The sequence below is a fragment of the Carassius gibelio genome, chromosome B1 (assembly GCF_023724105.1).
Source record: "Carassius gibelio isolate Cgi1373 ecotype wild population from Czech Republic chromosome B1, carGib1.2-hapl.c, whole genome shotgun sequence".
Taxonomy (NCBI): Eukaryota; Metazoa; Chordata; class Actinopteri; order Cypriniformes; family Cyprinidae; genus Carassius; species Carassius gibelio.
In genome coordinates, this window is record NC_068396.1 from 5,580,554 (window position 1) to 5,597,951 (window position 17,398).

Sequence of the window (17,398 nt, forward strand, 5' to 3'; positions counted from 1 at the left end):
TTCCCGTCATGCATCCACGCGGATAAAACTACTCCATCCACGTGTTTTGATTAACATCGCGCGGTGCACGAGACGCTACAGCACAAATCTTAGATTTTCTCTATTTTACTTGCAGCATGGCATCCGAACTAGGTAATCTTTTATCTTTTTTACCTTCTGCACCTTGGTGCCTACAAATCAAATACTTTGTGTTGTGTTTGTTTTTGTTGGAGCTGTATTGTCGTAGTAGCTTGAGCTGTCGCATAACTTACTTTACTGACATTAAAATGAAACTTTATAGGCCATTTCAAATTTAGAAAAGTTTGTATTTGGTTCTCATTCTGAAATAATACCAAAGATACGATGGTAATACTATGTTTTTGACACTACCGGGATAAAAGTACTACATATGCTAATGTATTTGAACTGGTCTGGATACAGTCCCGTATCAGCACAGTATAGCTGTTTTCTAAACCCTGGTATCAAGGTAATACCATGGTTTTCTTTAAAATACTACCTATAATGCAGTGATGGACGAGTGATGATTTTTATTTTAATTTTTTGCATTAATTGTAGTAACACTGATTATATGGAAGTACCTTCAGATTTACTATCTGAAATGGTACTGTGACAGTATTTAATGAAGTACCATGGTATTAACTAACTTTGTGCAAACACATGCATCACATGCAGTTGAAGTAAAATAAAGTAAACCATCCTGCTGCAGTTGCTAAATACCAGATGCATTTGTTTCTTGTAATATGTGCATTGAATTGATGACTAATTGATGATCTGTTTCAGCATTACTGAGTGTTTCTGATAAAACCGGACTGGTTGAGTTTGCCAGGCGTCTGGTATCAGTGGGTCTGTCCTTAGTGGCATCAGGAGGCACCTCTAAAACTCTCAGAGATGCTGGACTCACTGTCAGGTCACTCTTTTTTTTTTTTTTTTTTTTTTCTGCATGTCATTTAAATGTATTTATAGCTGCTGTGATTTTTGTAATGTTTAGTGTGTGTGTATGTATATGTAATTTGTTCATACAGGGATGTATCTGAACTCACTGGATTCCCTGAAATGCTTGGAGGAAGAGTCAAGACCCTTCATCCTGCTGTCCACGGTGGGATTTTGGCCAGACAAACTCCCTCTGATAAGGCTGATATGGAAAAACTAGGCTTTAGTCTTGTCAGGTAATACTGTTCAGTAAGCAAACCATTCCAATGCGATCTATGTTACGGTGGTAATACCATGGTACTTGTTTTGCAAGTTTTGCAAGTTCTGCATTATTGATTTAAAATTCAGGTCATGTTATTTCATGAATGATCCTCATGTGACCCCAGTCTGGATATAATCAGTTTTAGTGGTGCTAACATGCTTTCCATTGGCTTTTTTGTTAGAAGTGGAGACTCTGCATGGGTAATCTAATCACTGATAATTCAAATAGTGCTGCTGTGGTGTAGCCAAAAGTCTTCATCACATTTTCTGGCTCCCAGCTATTTAGAGAGAAGTTTGATTGGCTGACAGGGTCATATGATCACTGTGAATAATGTATAGTAGTAATGATGCAAACTAGTCTAGCAACTTGTAGTCTACATATTTTTGTTAACTGTAAATGATTTTTAAATGATTAAATCCAGAGCAAAGAAAGTAGTGCTTAATATTTATGTGCCCTTCTGTTTTTCAAGAGTGGCTGTGTGCAACCTTTACCCGTTTGTGAAGACCGTTGCATCCCCCAGTGTGACTGTGGAAGACGCTGTTGAGCAGATTGACATCGGTCAGTACACTGTTAATAGTACACTGTTAATGGTTCACAGGGTTTTGCTTTAAATGGCTTAAAATTGACTCCTTGTTTAATATTTGCTTTGGTTTTTGTACGTTTAAGAAATGTGGTGATGCATTTCTATTGAAGAAAACCATTGAATACGCTTTAGAGGAAAGATAAGCAATATTATAAGAATAAGAGTTAACTAAACTAGGAAATTATGCCTTCAAATAAAAAATAAAATATATTTTGGAAAGAGGGGAATTTTTTTTTCGTAACCAGTCAGCACTTTTCCTCCCAAAATTAATCTTTATTGTTATTTAAAAAAAGTTGCATATTACATTTACTCTTGCATCCAATACATGCATATTTATACTGCTTATTTACAATTTTCTATTGATAAATAATTTTTATATAATTTTTTTATTTTATTTTATAGCCTTTTAAGAGATTCACCCGGTTAACAAAAAAATGAATCCCACAATCACATTTAGGTGGAGTTACTCTTCTTCGAGCAGCAGCTAAGAATCACGCCAGAGTCACTGTAGTCTGTGATCCGTCTGACTATGATGTTGTTGCCAAGGAAATGGAATCCTCCGACAACCATGACACCACAGTGGAAACCCGCAAGACTCTTGCACTCAAGGTAACCTCACAATCCCTTCTGAAAGAAGTTTAGATTGAGCTTTGACAGGCCACTGACCGTTGCGTATCCCAAACTCATGTGAACATCACCTGACGTGATCTGAACCTCCAGAGGAGGATTTTCACCACTAATACATTTAATGTTCAGATTAACTCTTTGATGAACAGAACAGATTCATTTTAATGTAATACTGAACCATATCATAGGCCTATACATCAGTGTTGTTGTTCTTTCTCAAGATGCACACCTGTAAAAGGCATTTTTATGAAAACTGCTTAAATAACATAATTTAACTAAGGCCTAGTCTTGGCTTAAGCACCGTTGTGAAACCGGCCTTTAATATATAAAATACTACATAATTCATAATGGTTTAGGCCCTTTTTAGATGCAAGACATGAATAGCTAGTGTTCTAGATTTTATGGTAAATCATGTTGAGACATGCACAAAAACCTGCTGTTAGCATTGAGCAATAGGCTTACTCCTATCCAGTTCATGATTGCATGCCTTTTATCTGAAACAAACAGTAGACTTGGCCTATTAGTCATACTTAACCAAATTGAAGAGAGAGTTTTTGGTCCCACAGTTTAAACAGGGGCATTTTGGGGAATTTTTGCCCTGCTTATGTTGTGACCCATCGACTTTTCATGTTTAGCTGTGCTGATAACCCTTTAAAATAAACAATACAGCTTTGTGATCATTTTAATCTAATTGGGTTTTAGATGATTGTTAAAGATGAGGAAAATTACAGTCAAAGTTCAAGCATCTGAGGTTATCAGTTTGAACATTGTGTTAAATAAAAGTATATACGATTTGCTGCTCAAGAATCATTTATGATTGTCAAAGTTGTAAAAAGTTTGGCTGCTTCATTTTTTTGTACAAACTGATACATTTGTCAGGTTTTTTGATTTAATAGAAAGTTCAAAACAACCGCATTTGTTTAAAATGTAACACACCTGTAAAATTTTAGAAGTCTTGTAACATTTGATCAATTGAATGATTTCTTAAAGTATAAACATAAAGTTTGAACAGTAGCATGTACTTAAAACGGTATAAAATTAAGCATTTTAATGTCAGCATTTTCATGTAACCGTCTCATCAAATTATCATCTAACGTATTAGCACCCTTTCTTTTTAGACGCCTGCATTAATCCTTGATAAACCCATCAGCCGTTTATTTTGATCAACAATTAACAAGGGTCCCAATTTCAGTTCAAGTGTGACTTCAGGTAACTTGGAATGTATGTGTGAATTTATATTTGTGATGTCTCAGGCCTTCACACACACCGCTCAGTACGACGAGGCCATTTCTGATTACTTCAGACGTGAATACAGTCGAGGAGTTTCCCAGCTGCCCCTGCGGTACGGCATGAACCCCCATCAGGCACCTGCTCAGCTTTACACTCAACGCCCTGCACTTCCACTCACCGGTATATAGGATCACATATACTGCTTCCAGATCAATTTTCAACCACAATACAGAATTAATATTAATGTTCCGCTACATTTCTGACTTGGTCTCAGTGCTGAATGGATCTCCAGGCTTCATTAACCTGTGCGATGCTCTGAACGCCTGGCAGCTGGTGAGAGAGTTGAAGAAAGCTCTTGGGTTGCCAGCTGCCACTTCATTTAAACATGTCAGCCCTGCAGGTATGCATTCAAGTTAAGCTCATGTCTTGTAGAGTTTCATGAAAGGGCTTAGAATTTTTAAGCTTTTTTACCTTTCAGGAGCTGCAGTTGGCGTGGCTTTGAGCGAAGATGAAGCCAAGGTGTGTATGGTGAATGACATGCTCCAGGATCTCACCCCTCTCGCCACTGCATACGCCAGAGCCAGAGGTGAAAATTCTGTCCATGCATCTTAACTTTAGTAATAAGAATAGAAGAATAAATCATCAAGTGTGCAGTTTGGCATGTTTAACCCTAAAGTGTGGAAAAATCTGAAAAACATCTTGTAGGTTCTGACAGGATGTCCTCCTTTGGAGACTTCATTGCTTTGTCTGACATCTGCGACGTCCCTACTGCCAAGATCATCTCCAGAGAGGTTTGAGAACTTTCTGAATCGCATCTAAGAGTTCTTATTAGCCTCTTATTTAACAAATGGATTTATTTGTACATTTTTATAAAAAACTTCTCCCAATTTCTTTAGGTTTCAGATGGGATCGTTGCTCCTGGTTATGAGGAGGAAGCACTGCGCATTCTCTCCAAAAAGAAGAATGGAAACTATTGCGTCCTTCAGGTAAACCATAAATGTTCACGATTTGCCATAGCATTTTCTTTTTGGTTAATGCACATTTGTGAATGTGCATACAGTAGGTTTGGGTTCAGTAAGTTTCTCGTGCTCACCAGGACTTCATTTATTTGACCATGAAAACCGTACTATTATGAATATTGTTACATTTTAAAATGGCTGTTTTCTATTTTAAGATATTTTTAAAAACTTAATTCTTTTGTTATGGCAAACCTGAATTTTCAGCATCATTACTCCAGTGTCACATGATCCTTTAGAAATCTCTCTAATATGTTGGTTTGCTGCTCAAGAAACGCTTCTTATTCTTATAAATGATAATAATAATAATTATTATTATAAAAAAATTTTTTATACTATTATTTTGTTAGTTTAAAAGTCTTTACTGTCCTGTTATTAATAATTTTTCAGAAAAAAAAATTGCTGGCCCCAAGCTGATAAATGGTACTTCAAGGAATGCTCAAAGCCCATTTGTTTCAACTCTAAGGCTGCATAATGAAATGTATTTTTTATTTTTTTTATAGATGGATCCCGAGTATGAACCTAATGAAGAAGAGGTGAGAGTGCTGTTTGGTTTGCACCTCAAACAGAAGAGGAACGGGGCTGTCATTGATAAAGAGCTCTTCAGCAACATTGTGTCAAAGGGCAAGGTGAGAAACACTTATTTTTGTCCAAAGTTCTGATTTCAGTTAGGCAAATTGATCAAAATGTTTTCAACATGCATTTGATTTTTTTAAACTTGTGAAATATACTATTTGAAGCCATATTATATAATAAAAAAATTCAACATTGTATTGTAAAAATCACATTTTGATTTGTGATTTGATTGGACTGTGGAAAGAGGGCTGTGATTATTAATGGTAATATGTAAATAAATAACAAATTAAGTGATGATTATTTTTTTACCCCACGAAAGCTCTCTGAGAGTGCACTGCGAGACCTCATTGTAGCCACTATCGCAGTGAAGTACACTCAGTCCAACTCTGTGTGTTATGCAAAGGATGGTCAGGTAACCAAAAACTTTAAAAACAAAGTTTTAATTTAAGTGCCAAAACATGTAAATAGTTGTAAATGAGTTGTACAAAATGTATTACGTGTGTGTGTTTGTTAGGTGATTGGTATCGGTGCTGGGCAGCAGTCTCGTATCCACTGCACTCGGCTGGCAGGAGACAAGGCTGATAACTGGTGGCTCAGGCATCATCCACGAGTGCTCAATATGAAGTTTCGCAGTGGAGTGAAGCGAGCAGAGATGGCTAATGCCATTGATCAGTATGTCAGTGGAACAATTGGAGAGGTAGTGTATTCAAACATTGGTTTTCTACTGGTCATAGAGGCATGTATTGGCCAGCCTAGTTAACTTATGTTCCTGTGGCTCAGTGTAGAGCATTGTGTTTGCAGTGTAAAATGATGTGGGTTAAATTTCCAGGGAACAAACACACTGGCAAAAAAATAAATAAATATTTGTATAGCCTTAATTAAGTCTCTTTGGATAAAAGTCTCTCCTAAATGCATAAATGTAAATGCAACTAGCTGAATATTTGGCTTGGAGAATATTTTTGAGATCTACATCAGACAAAAACCATACATGACCAGTTCCAAAATCTACAGTACTTTTAGGGAATAATGCACATTTTCTGTTTTCAAATAATTTGTGAACCAAATGTGTCATTGATTTAGTTTGTCATTTTTGTTTTTCAAATGATATTGAGTTATTGAGTTTTTTTTTATTTTTGTACATTAGGGTCCAGATATGGAAGTTTGGAAGGGTCTGTTTGATGAGGTTCCCGAAACTCTGTCAGAGGTTGAGAAGAAGAACTGGATCAGTTCTCTGCAGGCTGTGGCCCTCAGTTCAGATGCTTTCTTCCCCTTCCGGGACAATGTGGACCGTGCCAAACGGGTAAACACACTCTGCTAGTGTTCCCAAGCTGAAGTCATTGTTTTGTGCACCTCATCAAATTTGCTTGTTGCTGTATTATACATTCCTTATTGTTTCTTAAGATGGCATATTAATTGTAGATACATGACTTTAAGTGGTTTTATATTTGTGTATGATTTTTAGAGCGGTGTGGAGTATATTGCCGCCCCCTCTGGCTCTACTGCGGATGAAGTGGTCATGAATGCCTGCAATGAGCTGGGTATAACCCTGGTGCACACCAAAATCCGTCTTTTCCATCACTGAAAAGCACTACAAAACATCCAGTTGAATACAAATATCCAACTAGTTTCACTGTTACGAAAGTATGTTTTCTTTTTAGACGCACATTTACTGTGATTACAAGTTGTTATGCATATTTCATAACTTAGTCTAATAGATAGCCTGTCCACTTTGACAGTAACTCAGTAGTTTTGCAAAGTTTCTCTTTGTCCTCACATCCTAAAGCCAAGAGCAAAGTGAAATTATTGCTAAGTAGTTAGGAATATCATTCATACATGGCTTCTTTAATACTGATGTGCTCAGGATGACATGATCCATTACTGTTCTTTTTATATTTTTTTCTTTGCATCATTTCTGCCATGCCGACCTTGTTGGGAGCAATGAAACATTTGCAATGTGAAACTGTCCACAACACTTCCTGAGACATTCCAATGTGCTGCCTTTAGTGTCCAAGAGCATTACAAAATAAAAACACAAATCAGATATAATAGATTGTCATAGATTCCATCAAGGGTTTATTTGCATTTGTTGACATGATTTGCAAGGTTTCTTTACTTTTATTCAAAATAATCCAAAAGAATTTATTTTTAGTGACATTTTATAAATACAATTTGTCATGAGTCTTGCAATATATCAGAAAATGGATTTAACAGTAATGAGAAATGGTGTAGACAGCAGAACGATGACAATCAAATGAGACAAAAATAACGTTCTATACAATCCAAACACTTCTGAATGAAGGGGATAAAAACTCAAGAGAATTTAGAAAATTAAAATTTGTATCAATCTGAAAACAGTGCTGACCCAAAATAATCAATGAGCCATGTTGAAAAAATAAGTATATTAAAGATGCATTGAGACTTAATTTTTGGTACCTCAGTGTACCCCCAGTGGTGCGCTAACATTCTTATAAAACAGTGCTTATTTTTACTACTTAGTCTCATGATTGCCTCTGTATCAATTAATAAAGTCTGAAAACCTCTGACAATAATGGTAAGGTTGATTTGTAAATTTAATTGATTAGAAAGCTGTGCACACACACACACACACACACACACACACATATCTATAATATTTCTTAACATATTAACAGAGAAAGTACACTTTCCTGTTATAGTTACGGTTTCGACAAATGGGTTTAACTGACTGCAATAAGAAATATCGTTTTGACATTGCAGTCATTTTTTTTTTTTATTGATTTGTATAAAACACACTAGCAGACAGAATGTGTAAAAGCCATTGAAATTCCTCAACCAAACCACAACCAATCAAAGGCTGTGAATAAATGCAGCTGTTACTATGGCATCACAACAGCTGCTGTAAAGCAGCAGCTGGGCGGCAGTGGAGACATAAACTGTTTTAATGCAGTATGTGATTAGCATGTTCTCATAAAATCACATCTTTATTGCATGTCCCAATGAAATGATGCATGGGGGGGCAGAATGTCATGGTGCAGTTTGGTCAGAAACAATTTTACTGTCTGGGTTTGGCATTGGCCACAGCATCTGCAAGAAGCTCAGGTCTTAGACATTCAATGGGACATTGGATGTTCTGGAAGAACAAAAGGGAATATGTTATGTAATGAAAAGCAGAAGTATTTATCTACCTACATTCAAATATATGTGATGTATATTGTCAATGAACATTTACCATAAATATTACACTTTTTGTCTTTTGAAATACTTGCATGATTGAAAGCTGCTACTCACCATCCTCTGGCCAGTGTTTAAGCGGACAGGTTGGAGCAGGTCAGAGCTAATCTCAGCACCAGGCCTTCTGCAGTTCTCACATCGCCAGCCCTGAGGAGCAGCACATATACAGTACAATCCATTTCACCAGACTCAAGCATATGACTTTGAAACACCCCCACTGATTTGCATTTTATTACATGTTTTAAAATTTTCTTCATGTTTTGGCATAAAATACATTCTGGTCTTACCTGCTGTCCGCCATAGCATGTGCAAGTGCAGATGGCCCCTAAGTATTCTTTCTGCCACTGGTTTCCAACCTGGTACATCTTTCCGTCATCGTAACATACAGACTCATCTATAAGAAAATGCTAGATTTTTAATTCCACTGACTGTGATAAACTTGACTATAGTGTCTTTAGAGGAAGCACTTACGTGGTTCACACTTGAACTCTCCTTTGCCATTGCCCAAACAAGTGCAGCTCATCAACTGACCGTTTTCTGCCTGTCGCTCCCACTTTTCACCAATGCGGTAGTTGTTTCCATTGTCATGACACCATTCTGTTTAAAGTTGATATTTAGAGTAGATGCACTCAAACAGGATTGTATACAGGAAAGAAATCCACAAGTTACTCACTGGAAGAGTCACATCTGAAATGTCCACTTCCCAGACCGAGACATGTGCACCAGAGTTTGAAGCCGGTGTCAGACATGCGCTCCCATTCCTGTCCGACATCATGGTGAGTGGCTGTGAAGGTGTCATAACACGAGTCCTTGCTAGATGAACCATCTCCTGGAACTGTTGGTGTTATTGGGAACAAAATCAAGAAACATTCAGACAAGCATTTTAAGCGTTTGTGTTTTTAAGCCTTCATCAATGTTGATCCTTGACCTGTGTTTCCAGCAGTGACCATTTCCTCCAAAATTTTGTGTTTGAGGTCTCCCTTCAAGGCCTCCACAATGACATTATACGAGGCACCAGAGGTGAGACCGATCAGGGTGGCGCTTGTTGTTGTTCCTGGAACACGCATCTGCAAAACAAGAAAGGGTGAAGGGTAAGGTGATAAAGGAAGATATGGGACCTCTTTCTTTTGCATTCATCTAAAGTTTTCAATAAATCCTTCCTAGGTCCTCACCTGAAACATCTTCTCATCTGGATGGGTAAAGGGGTGACAGGACACCAGGTAACCAGAACTTTGCTGGTAAGGCTTCCATGAGATGGTAGTCTGGGTCTGGGCCTCCTGTGGTCTTCCAGTCTTGTCTTCTGGAAAACCAAAAGGATGGCCATCGCCAGGCCTCTCACTAACCTGAATAATTTGAGGCACACGAACCCCATCGGGTCCCACTTTGGGGATGTAGACTAGGGTCTCCCCAACTTGAGGCACATAAGGCTGGGGTCGGGGTTGGTTAGGTTGAGGGATTGTTTGACGATGGTGAGGCTGGTAGCCTCTGTTTGGTTGACTGGGCTGATTATTGAATTCTGTGTACTCCACATGCTGCCCGTGTGCATCCCCAGTGGGAACCAATGTATTAACCTTGTCAGGCTCAGGCACATCCAACTTGTCTGGGCCACCGTGGTGGGGTAAACCGGGCAGATCAGAGGTCAGCTCTGGGCGGGAAAAAGGTGTTAAAAGCAAAGCAGCAGGTAAAGAGGCAGCCACAGTTGCATCTACCAGCCAGTAAGGCACCAAAGATTCCGTCAAGTAATGGCAGTACTTGCTGATATCGTTTTAAAGGGCAGTTGGTCCAAGAATATTTTCAAAATTTACCAATGGTTTTCAGTTAAACATTGAGGATGATGTGCATTAGTTATATATAATGCATAATAATAATTATATATATATATATATATATATATATATATATATATATATAAACCAACAGATTGAGAGTCAAGTTGCGAGTTTCTGTCTTCAGCTGCAGGATGTTTGTTTATTTTCAGTTTGTCTGTTTGTTTCCTGCCCATTTGTTCAAAACTCTTTATTAAACATCCAATATGGTCTCATTGTCTGTGATTTTTTTAATTGTTAAAGGAACTTTTTGCATCATGTTTGGTTTGGATATGGTGTTAGATTCAGTCCAAGAATATACTTCTCCTAAGAGTGAAACCGTTGTATGGACCAGCCCTTTAAACACTTATCAAAGGGTTTTGTCCATAATAGTCCAATAGTAGTCCAATGAGGGAACACTTATTTTGAATGAATTAAACTGTGTTGTGATGAGCTAGCAGTCCAGTCAGCATAGTGCATCAGTTGAGCAACATTAAATGCATTTTACCATCATTTTAGCATTTCAGTTCTGAGTGAATTTCATAATTAAAAAGCTAAGCACTGGGAAAATGTATGGCTTTGCCAAGGATACTAGTGAAATGCAAGCCAGCATGATCAAGGTTTTATAAAATCCTTTGTAGGCTAGTTCAACAAAAGGTGCTGTATCTGTTTCAATTGCTACAGCAGCAGTAGCTATCATGCTCGCAAAACACTTTTCGCTAGCTTGTACCATTCAGAAACAAAGCATAAGGGAGTACACCTTATGTCTCAATATGTGCATTAACATTCTGTATTCACATTTATCCATTAATCAGACACTTTTATCCAAAGTGACTTACAAATTAAGAAAATGTATGTTTTTATTTGAGCAAATACTTACGAGTTGTGGCCGTGCCAACCAGTGGTGCGCTTCTATGGCTATTCATTAGGACAAAGATCTTTATGATGTATTCTGTGCCTGGTTTCAGATCTGTTATTAAAATATCACAATATGGTCACATAGTGCATCATAAATTTTGTTTTACAATCCTAATTTACCAACATCTATGTACATCACATCTGGTATTCTGGGTCTTACCAGTGATGGTGGCATAGTTCTGGCCATCATCAGAGCGGCGTATAAGCTCACGAGGCAAACCACCTGATTCTTCATAAGTGATGTAATATCCTGTAATGTGTGTTGGAGGGGCTTGCCAAGTGAAGGAGATGGAATTGGGGGTCAGCGAGGTGAACCGGAGGTTAGTCGGCGATGGAACAGCTGGCCAAGGGGTGACAATATAGGACAAAAATAAAGTTTAAGGTCCCACTAGAAAATTTTTATTAGTTAATTTTTAGACTTAATACATTAGCATTAATATATATATATATATATATATATATATATATATATATATGCATATATTACTCTTTCCACATTGGCAGATTTGCTTAGTTGTACCTGTGTTTACAGTCATTGTGTAAGGAGGGCTTCGAGTATTTCCATTTAGTGTGTACATGTTGACCACATACATGACGGATGGCTGCAAACCTGAGGCATGGAATACATTTCTTTCAATAAACAGTAATAGTCCCAACATGTTTTTTTTTTTTTTTTTTAAACATGGTAACCCCATAGATTTTAGAAACTACTATGATGGTAATAAAACGGTAATCTTAAAAGTAATTTTTTAAATACCATGGAAGTTTACAATACCAGAGCCAGTTTACTTTTTGAGCAAACAGTGCTTAACCATTAATGTTGAAACAGATGGCCTATAAGGGGCTATTTATGGATTGTATGGTAACCTACCAGTGACAGTGTAGGTACGGGTGTCAGCAGGAATAGTCTGCCTGAAGGTGGGGTGACCTCCAGTTTTGGGTATGGCTTCAATAAGGAAACCTGTCATTGGCTCATTATTGACAACACGCCATGCGAGAGTGAATGAAGTGTCTTTCACATCAGTGATACGGACTCGGCGAGGAGGGGTTATATCTGCAGAGTCAATGAGATTATAGTTTCCATTTAATATAGGAAAACAAATAAAAATCACAATACTGTAATACAATATATTGGTAACCCACTTACTCTCTGCGGTGGTGCATTCTCCAGTGAGAGGAGAACTTCTGTCTGAACCTCTCAGTGCATAGACCTGAACTTCATAAGTAGTGGCCACCTAGAAGTAAACAACAGATATTTGGGCCAGAAATATCCAAGTCATGATTCAGTAAACAAGGTTTCTACTTATACTTGTGCCTGCAAAGATTAAATGTATTTGTAAATTACAAGAAGGTAGAACCTATTACCATAAGCCCAGGTATTAAGACGTGTGTGGAATCTGGTGCAACATTCATTTCTTTGGCTGGGACATCATGATCCTTTGGTGATACCACCACACGATAGCCAGAAAGCCTAGCATTGGGTGCTTGCCATGTCACGACAAAAGAAGATGGACTAATGTCGGAGAACTGTATATTAATAGGAGCAGGGACAGCTGGGAAAGGTAATGGGACAAGAATCAGGATTGATCAGGACAGCGACTCAACCCCATTATCTAACTGACTAGCTTGAAAGCTAATTTGTATTCAGACAGGTCATACCAGTGGGCTGAGTCTCCTCATGGGTAGTTTGCTGAATGCCCTCAAGAGCATGGACTGCAGTATGTCCTTTCATGGGAATGACTTTAATGTTGTACATGGTTCCTGGGCGCAGACCTTGGAGAACCACGCTTTTATCACGACCACTTACAGCTGGTTGGTACTCCCTTTGTCCCTCTTCTGGACTAGAGTACAGAACCCTGTAGGAGGTCACTCCTGGAACGCGTGGAACATCCCATGACACAAGCATGGAGGTGGAGTCCACATCAGAGAAGGTCAGATCTCTTGGATGCTGTGAATTTGCTAGAGTTGGAAGGATACAGTTAAGGAAGTATGTTTAAGGTGGCGTTGCATAGTGGCTAAAGCTCAGCAATGTTAATTGGAAGGTTGCTGGTTTGAAAGGTGATTTAACAAGTTGATTTCAAGGGTTAACAAGTCATGTAAGATAAAAAAAAAAAAAAAAACACTAACTTGTAGTAGCTTTCTGGACCACGGGGGTGCTTTCCCCTTCTTGGCTGAGAGCAATCACATTAATTGTATATTCCAATGTGGGAACCAAGCCACGGATGGTCATTTCTGTACGTTCTGAAATGGCAGATATAGAATAGTTATTACATCAAGTCCAAGAACTGAACCAGTTCTTCCAAAATTAACTTAAAGGTTATGAATAGTAATAAATGTTGATAAAAAGTTAAAGAGCAAGAGATGTCTCACCAGGGCCAACCAGCTCAGAGAATGTAGGACCTTGCCCACCCTTGGGCGTTCCTGTTACTCTGTAGCCTGTGATGGGACCTCTAGCTGGGCTCCAGCGGACAGTTAAGGTATTGTCTTGAATATCAGTAACATCTAAATCTGATGGGGATGAAACACCTGAGAATGGAGAAAAAAACAATACAGTCACAAGAAATTTGTGGCAAGCTAATGATCAGACACTGTAATAGATACAGATGTCTTGTTGAGCATGAGTACTTACTTCCACCCGCAGTCCTGTGTGTGATGATGACTGGTGTGCTGGAGGCTGGGCTGTCCCCTCTGCCTGTCACAGCATACAACGTGATGGTGTAATCTGTGTCTGGACGCAGGCCCTGGATGGTGGCAGTGGATTGTGTTCCTGGAACAGTGAACTCTCTGGGTGCATCTCTTTCACCTAGGAGTCAATGAGAAGAAATCAGCTGCATTTACAAGTTCAAGTGAACTTGCAGAAACGGAACACAACACCACAAAGACACTTTGTCATACCTGTTTCACCATGTGTGATCTTGTAGTAGCGTACAGTAACTGCAGGGGCATCCCAGGAGATGGTGATGCTAGTGGGAGTGGAGGATGTCACGGCCAAGTCAGTGGGAGCATCAGAGACTACAGGAAGAAACAAGAGTTGCACCATTATACCTCTCAAATATGATTAAACAAATCCTTAATTTTTTAACCTCTTACCAGTTGCTTGAGTTCCAGTAAGTGGCAGACTCTCTGTATTGCCACTGACAGCATAAATATAGACAGTGTATTCTGTCTCAGGAGCCAGGTTCACCAGTGTGAAGAAATTTCTCGTCGGGGGAAGCCTCTCATCTTTAGCACGACCACCACTGGTTGGCTGATAGCGTAGATGGTAACCTGAAATGACGGAACGTGGAGCCATCCAATGCACGGTAAATGAGTTGGTAGAGACATCAGAGAAGTCCAGATTTGTTGGGGAGTCTAATTCTGTGTGGATGATGGGAACAAAATCAAGTGGATGAGTTAACGGACTAAAACAGAGGGTGGTAAGAAAACTAAAAACTGAACACCATTTCTTATATACAAATACGTACTTGTTTTCTGAGTACCAGTTACAGGTCCACTCTCTCTGTCATCATAGACGCACACTACTTTTACCAGATACTGTGTATTTGGCAGCAAGTCTGAATGGAGAAAGATCAGAATCAGTGTTTAGACTCCAAGATGCACATGGTTAAAATTAAGATCTTTAAATGAAAGCATCAGTGAACCCTTACTCTGGAGGAGGAAGTTATTGATGCCACCTCCTACATTGACTTCCTGAGTGTCGTCATTTTTTGTGGGATGGTAGCGGATGACAAAGCGGCTAATTTCAGATGGCTGAACAGAAGGGGGAGTCCAAGACACACGCATGGAGTCTGATCCCACCTCAGGAAAGTTTAGGTTTGTGGGGGATGGAATAGCTAAACAAGAGGGGATTGAGAGACAGTGAAGTTATAAATGAAGTCAAAACTTTATCAGCATAAAAATAAGTAGCCAGAAATGTGCCATTTGACCTTTTCTTATTAACATGAAAAAGGTATACAGTAAATACAAACAATATGATACCCCACACCAAGTGGAATTTATAATAATGCATTCCCCAAAAATGCAAAAATTCACAAAATACATCAATATTCAGATATAAGCATACGATTTATTCAAAAAGCTGCATTGAGATTGGGAAATAGCAAATTGTTAATCTTGGCTAGCCGGACTTGTAAGTAATGAAATGAAGTGGCTTGAGTGAATGATGAGGGTCTCAGCCTCTCATTTATGTCCATATTCTCCATTCCTTTCCCTCTGCTTTTACCCCCGCCCTCTGAAATGCAATAAGAAACCTATGTAGGATAATTCACCGGTTTGGGTTTGCTGTGTGATCACCGAGGGGACACTCTCTGCCTCATCTGCAATGGTCGACACACTGATGTCATAATTGATGCCTGGCTCCAGTCCACGAATGGTATAATAGCTTACAGTGGAATTCACCACGTCCTCCAAAATAGGAAAACTCTGGCCGGCCGTAACAACCATAATATGGTATCCGGTAACTGCAGTGTAATTTAGCGGGGTCCATCTAATTCCAATTGTGGTATCCGTGAAATCAACAAAGCTGAGATCACCCACCTTGGGCACATCTTTAATTGGTTTACAAAGTTGCATTTGTGGGAAAGGGAGAGATGAGACGAGAAACACAAAGGCAATGACAATGACTAATTAAGACAAGCAACAAATTACTGTTTTCATGCCATCAGTGCTAACAAATGATTAATCATCAGAAGAGACATGCACACAATAATGGAAAATAAATAGGCTTTTGATTTGAATTAGGCATACTACAAAAAAGAGTGATAGAACCAAGCCATTATATTTTATCAGCTATTAAATAAATTAAATATCAGCTATTAAAATCAGTATATATTTTCAAACATTTAAAACCAAAAGTGAAACAGCCATGCTTGTTGAGAATTACACAATTATTTTCATAATGCACAAGCAGATTAATCAACACCAAGGAATTATTGGAAAGAAGAAATTCCCGGATTTAATTTAGTTATTCTAATATATTAAATGCAACTGTTTTTATGGATCTTTGCAGGGTTTGTGTGATGCCTCTAAAAGGACCTGTAGCATCTTACTAGAGCAGAAGCAAGATTATGTTGTGAAGTAGATATAGCTCAAGGATGGAGACTGATCTTTGGGCTGGAGACTAGTAGGTTGGAGCCCTATGAGTTGTGAGTCATGAGTTATCACCATTGTGGCTAACTAATAGACCTGACTTCACTTTTGATATTTCAGAAGTAGACTTGTGATCAACAGTCTATTATTCATATATGCTTTAAAAGCAGCAATTGGCATTTTGGTTGGATTTGTGTTTTGAGAGGGGGCAAATTTTTAAATCTATGGATCCATAATCAGGTGATTCTCTGGATCAGTCGTGGTGGTTCTGATCCAGCATAGCATGGCTTGAACTTACCTTAATTTGTTGACTATAGACGGGGTCTTACCTTGGGTAATGGTGGTTGAGATAGGCTCACTCTCCAGATGGTTTTTAACAGTGTAGACACTGACATTGTATTCAACGCCAGGACTGAGGTTCTCAAGGGTACATGAGGTTTCATGCCCTCGAACACTCTCCTCTATAGTATTTCCATGCTGCCCATTGGTTGGTGTGCATGTCACTCTATAGCCAGTGATATCTAAGGGGATAGAAGAGATATTTTAACAACACTTGACACTTGCAAACTAGTATAGTGACTTTAATAGGGTCCAAAGATTGTATTACCATCTGTATTACCATACTCATATACCATAGCATTATGAATATAAGGCTCTTCAAAGAATACCATAGTGTTGACAAATGAATATAGGATTAGAATTAAATGCACTAAATGCAATAAACATTACAAACCCTGGGAGAAAATGATGACTGCAAGAACAGATAATTCTTGGAAGAATTTAAACTGATTATTTGAAGTGGTCACATACACACCGCCTACACAAATAGCCAAGGTCCACCAGCATGCTTCAAAGAAAGGGTGAACAAGGATAAGAAGTGGGTGTACAGTCAATATTTACCTGGACTTTTGGTGCTGCTCCATCTGACATTGAGGTCGCCAGTGACAGGGTTAGACACCACATTTAGGTCAGTTGGTGGGGATAGGGCTAATGTGACAGCAAAGAGTAATGAAATCCAACATTAGAAAATGTTTATAGTACTCTGAGGTTAGAAATCTCTTTATTTGTTTAATGTCTTTCATCAGATCTAATAGAACTCTTAAAAAACACCTAGGCATTTGAGTTCTAAAACCTTTTGGGCATCATTAAATTT

At 38.5% G+C, this 17,398-nt stretch overlaps 2 protein-coding genes across 4 annotated transcripts in view; one reads left to right on the forward strand and one right to left on the reverse strand.

Annotated features, from left to right (window-relative positions):
• atic (5-aminoimidazole-4-carboxamide ribonucleotide formyltransferase/IMP cyclohydrolase) lies at positions 1-7,270 on the forward strand. Its single transcript, XM_052547143.1, has 15 exons — positions 1-132; positions 781-907; positions 1,023-1,166; positions 1,662-1,750; positions 2,233-2,384; positions 3,656-3,812; positions 3,907-4,032; positions 4,111-4,218; positions 4,338-4,423; positions 4,529-4,618; positions 5,152-5,277; positions 5,544-5,636; positions 5,739-5,921; positions 6,369-6,524; positions 6,687-7,270. The coding sequence occupies exons 1-15, from the start codon at positions 117-119 to the stop codon at positions 6,804-6,806; spliced, it is 1,773 nt and encodes a 590-aa protein (XP_052403103.1). The 5' UTR covers positions 1-116; the 3' UTR covers positions 6,807-7,270.
• The window catches only part of fn1b (fibronectin 1b), a 23,227-nt gene continuing 13,099 nt past the window's right edge, over positions 7,271-17,398 (reverse strand). The window contains exons 23-46 of one of the 3 annotated variants that reach the window (XM_052547141.1): positions 17,146-17,232; positions 16,575-16,766; positions 15,426-15,704; positions 14,805-14,990; positions 14,622-14,711; positions 14,248-14,514; positions 14,053-14,169; positions 13,787-13,960; positions 13,528-13,683; positions 13,285-13,398; positions 12,817-13,116; positions 12,523-12,710; positions 12,305-12,392; positions 12,029-12,211; positions 11,678-11,767; positions 11,318-11,497; positions 11,120-11,209; positions 9,607-10,079; positions 9,363-9,501; positions 9,108-9,269; positions 8,906-9,031; positions 8,722-8,828; positions 8,492-8,581; positions 7,271-8,333 (exon numbers count right to left, since the gene is read on the reverse strand). In XM_052547141.1, coding sequence (XP_052403101.1) covers positions 8,256-8,333; positions 8,492-8,581; positions 8,722-8,828; positions 8,906-9,031; positions 9,108-9,269; positions 9,363-9,501; positions 9,607-10,079; positions 11,120-11,209; positions 11,318-11,497; positions 11,678-11,767; positions 12,029-12,211; positions 12,305-12,392; positions 12,523-12,710; positions 12,817-13,116; positions 13,285-13,398; positions 13,528-13,683; positions 13,787-13,960; positions 14,053-14,169; positions 14,248-14,514; positions 14,622-14,711; positions 14,805-14,990; positions 15,426-15,704; positions 16,575-16,766; positions 17,146-17,232 — 3,956 coding nt within the window. In that variant the 3' untranslated portion in view covers positions 7,271-8,255. The remainder of the gene's footprint in view (positions 8,334-8,491; positions 8,582-8,721; positions 8,829-8,905; positions 9,032-9,107; positions 9,270-9,362; positions 9,502-9,606; positions 10,080-11,119; positions 11,210-11,317; positions 11,498-11,677; positions 11,768-12,028; positions 12,212-12,304; positions 12,393-12,522; positions 12,711-12,816; positions 13,117-13,284; positions 13,399-13,527; positions 13,684-13,786; positions 13,961-14,052; positions 14,170-14,247; positions 14,515-14,621; positions 14,712-14,804; positions 14,991-15,425; positions 15,705-16,574; positions 16,767-17,145; positions 17,233-17,398) is intronic. The other 2 variants (XM_052547140.1, XM_052547139.1) reach the window with 2 other exon arrangements.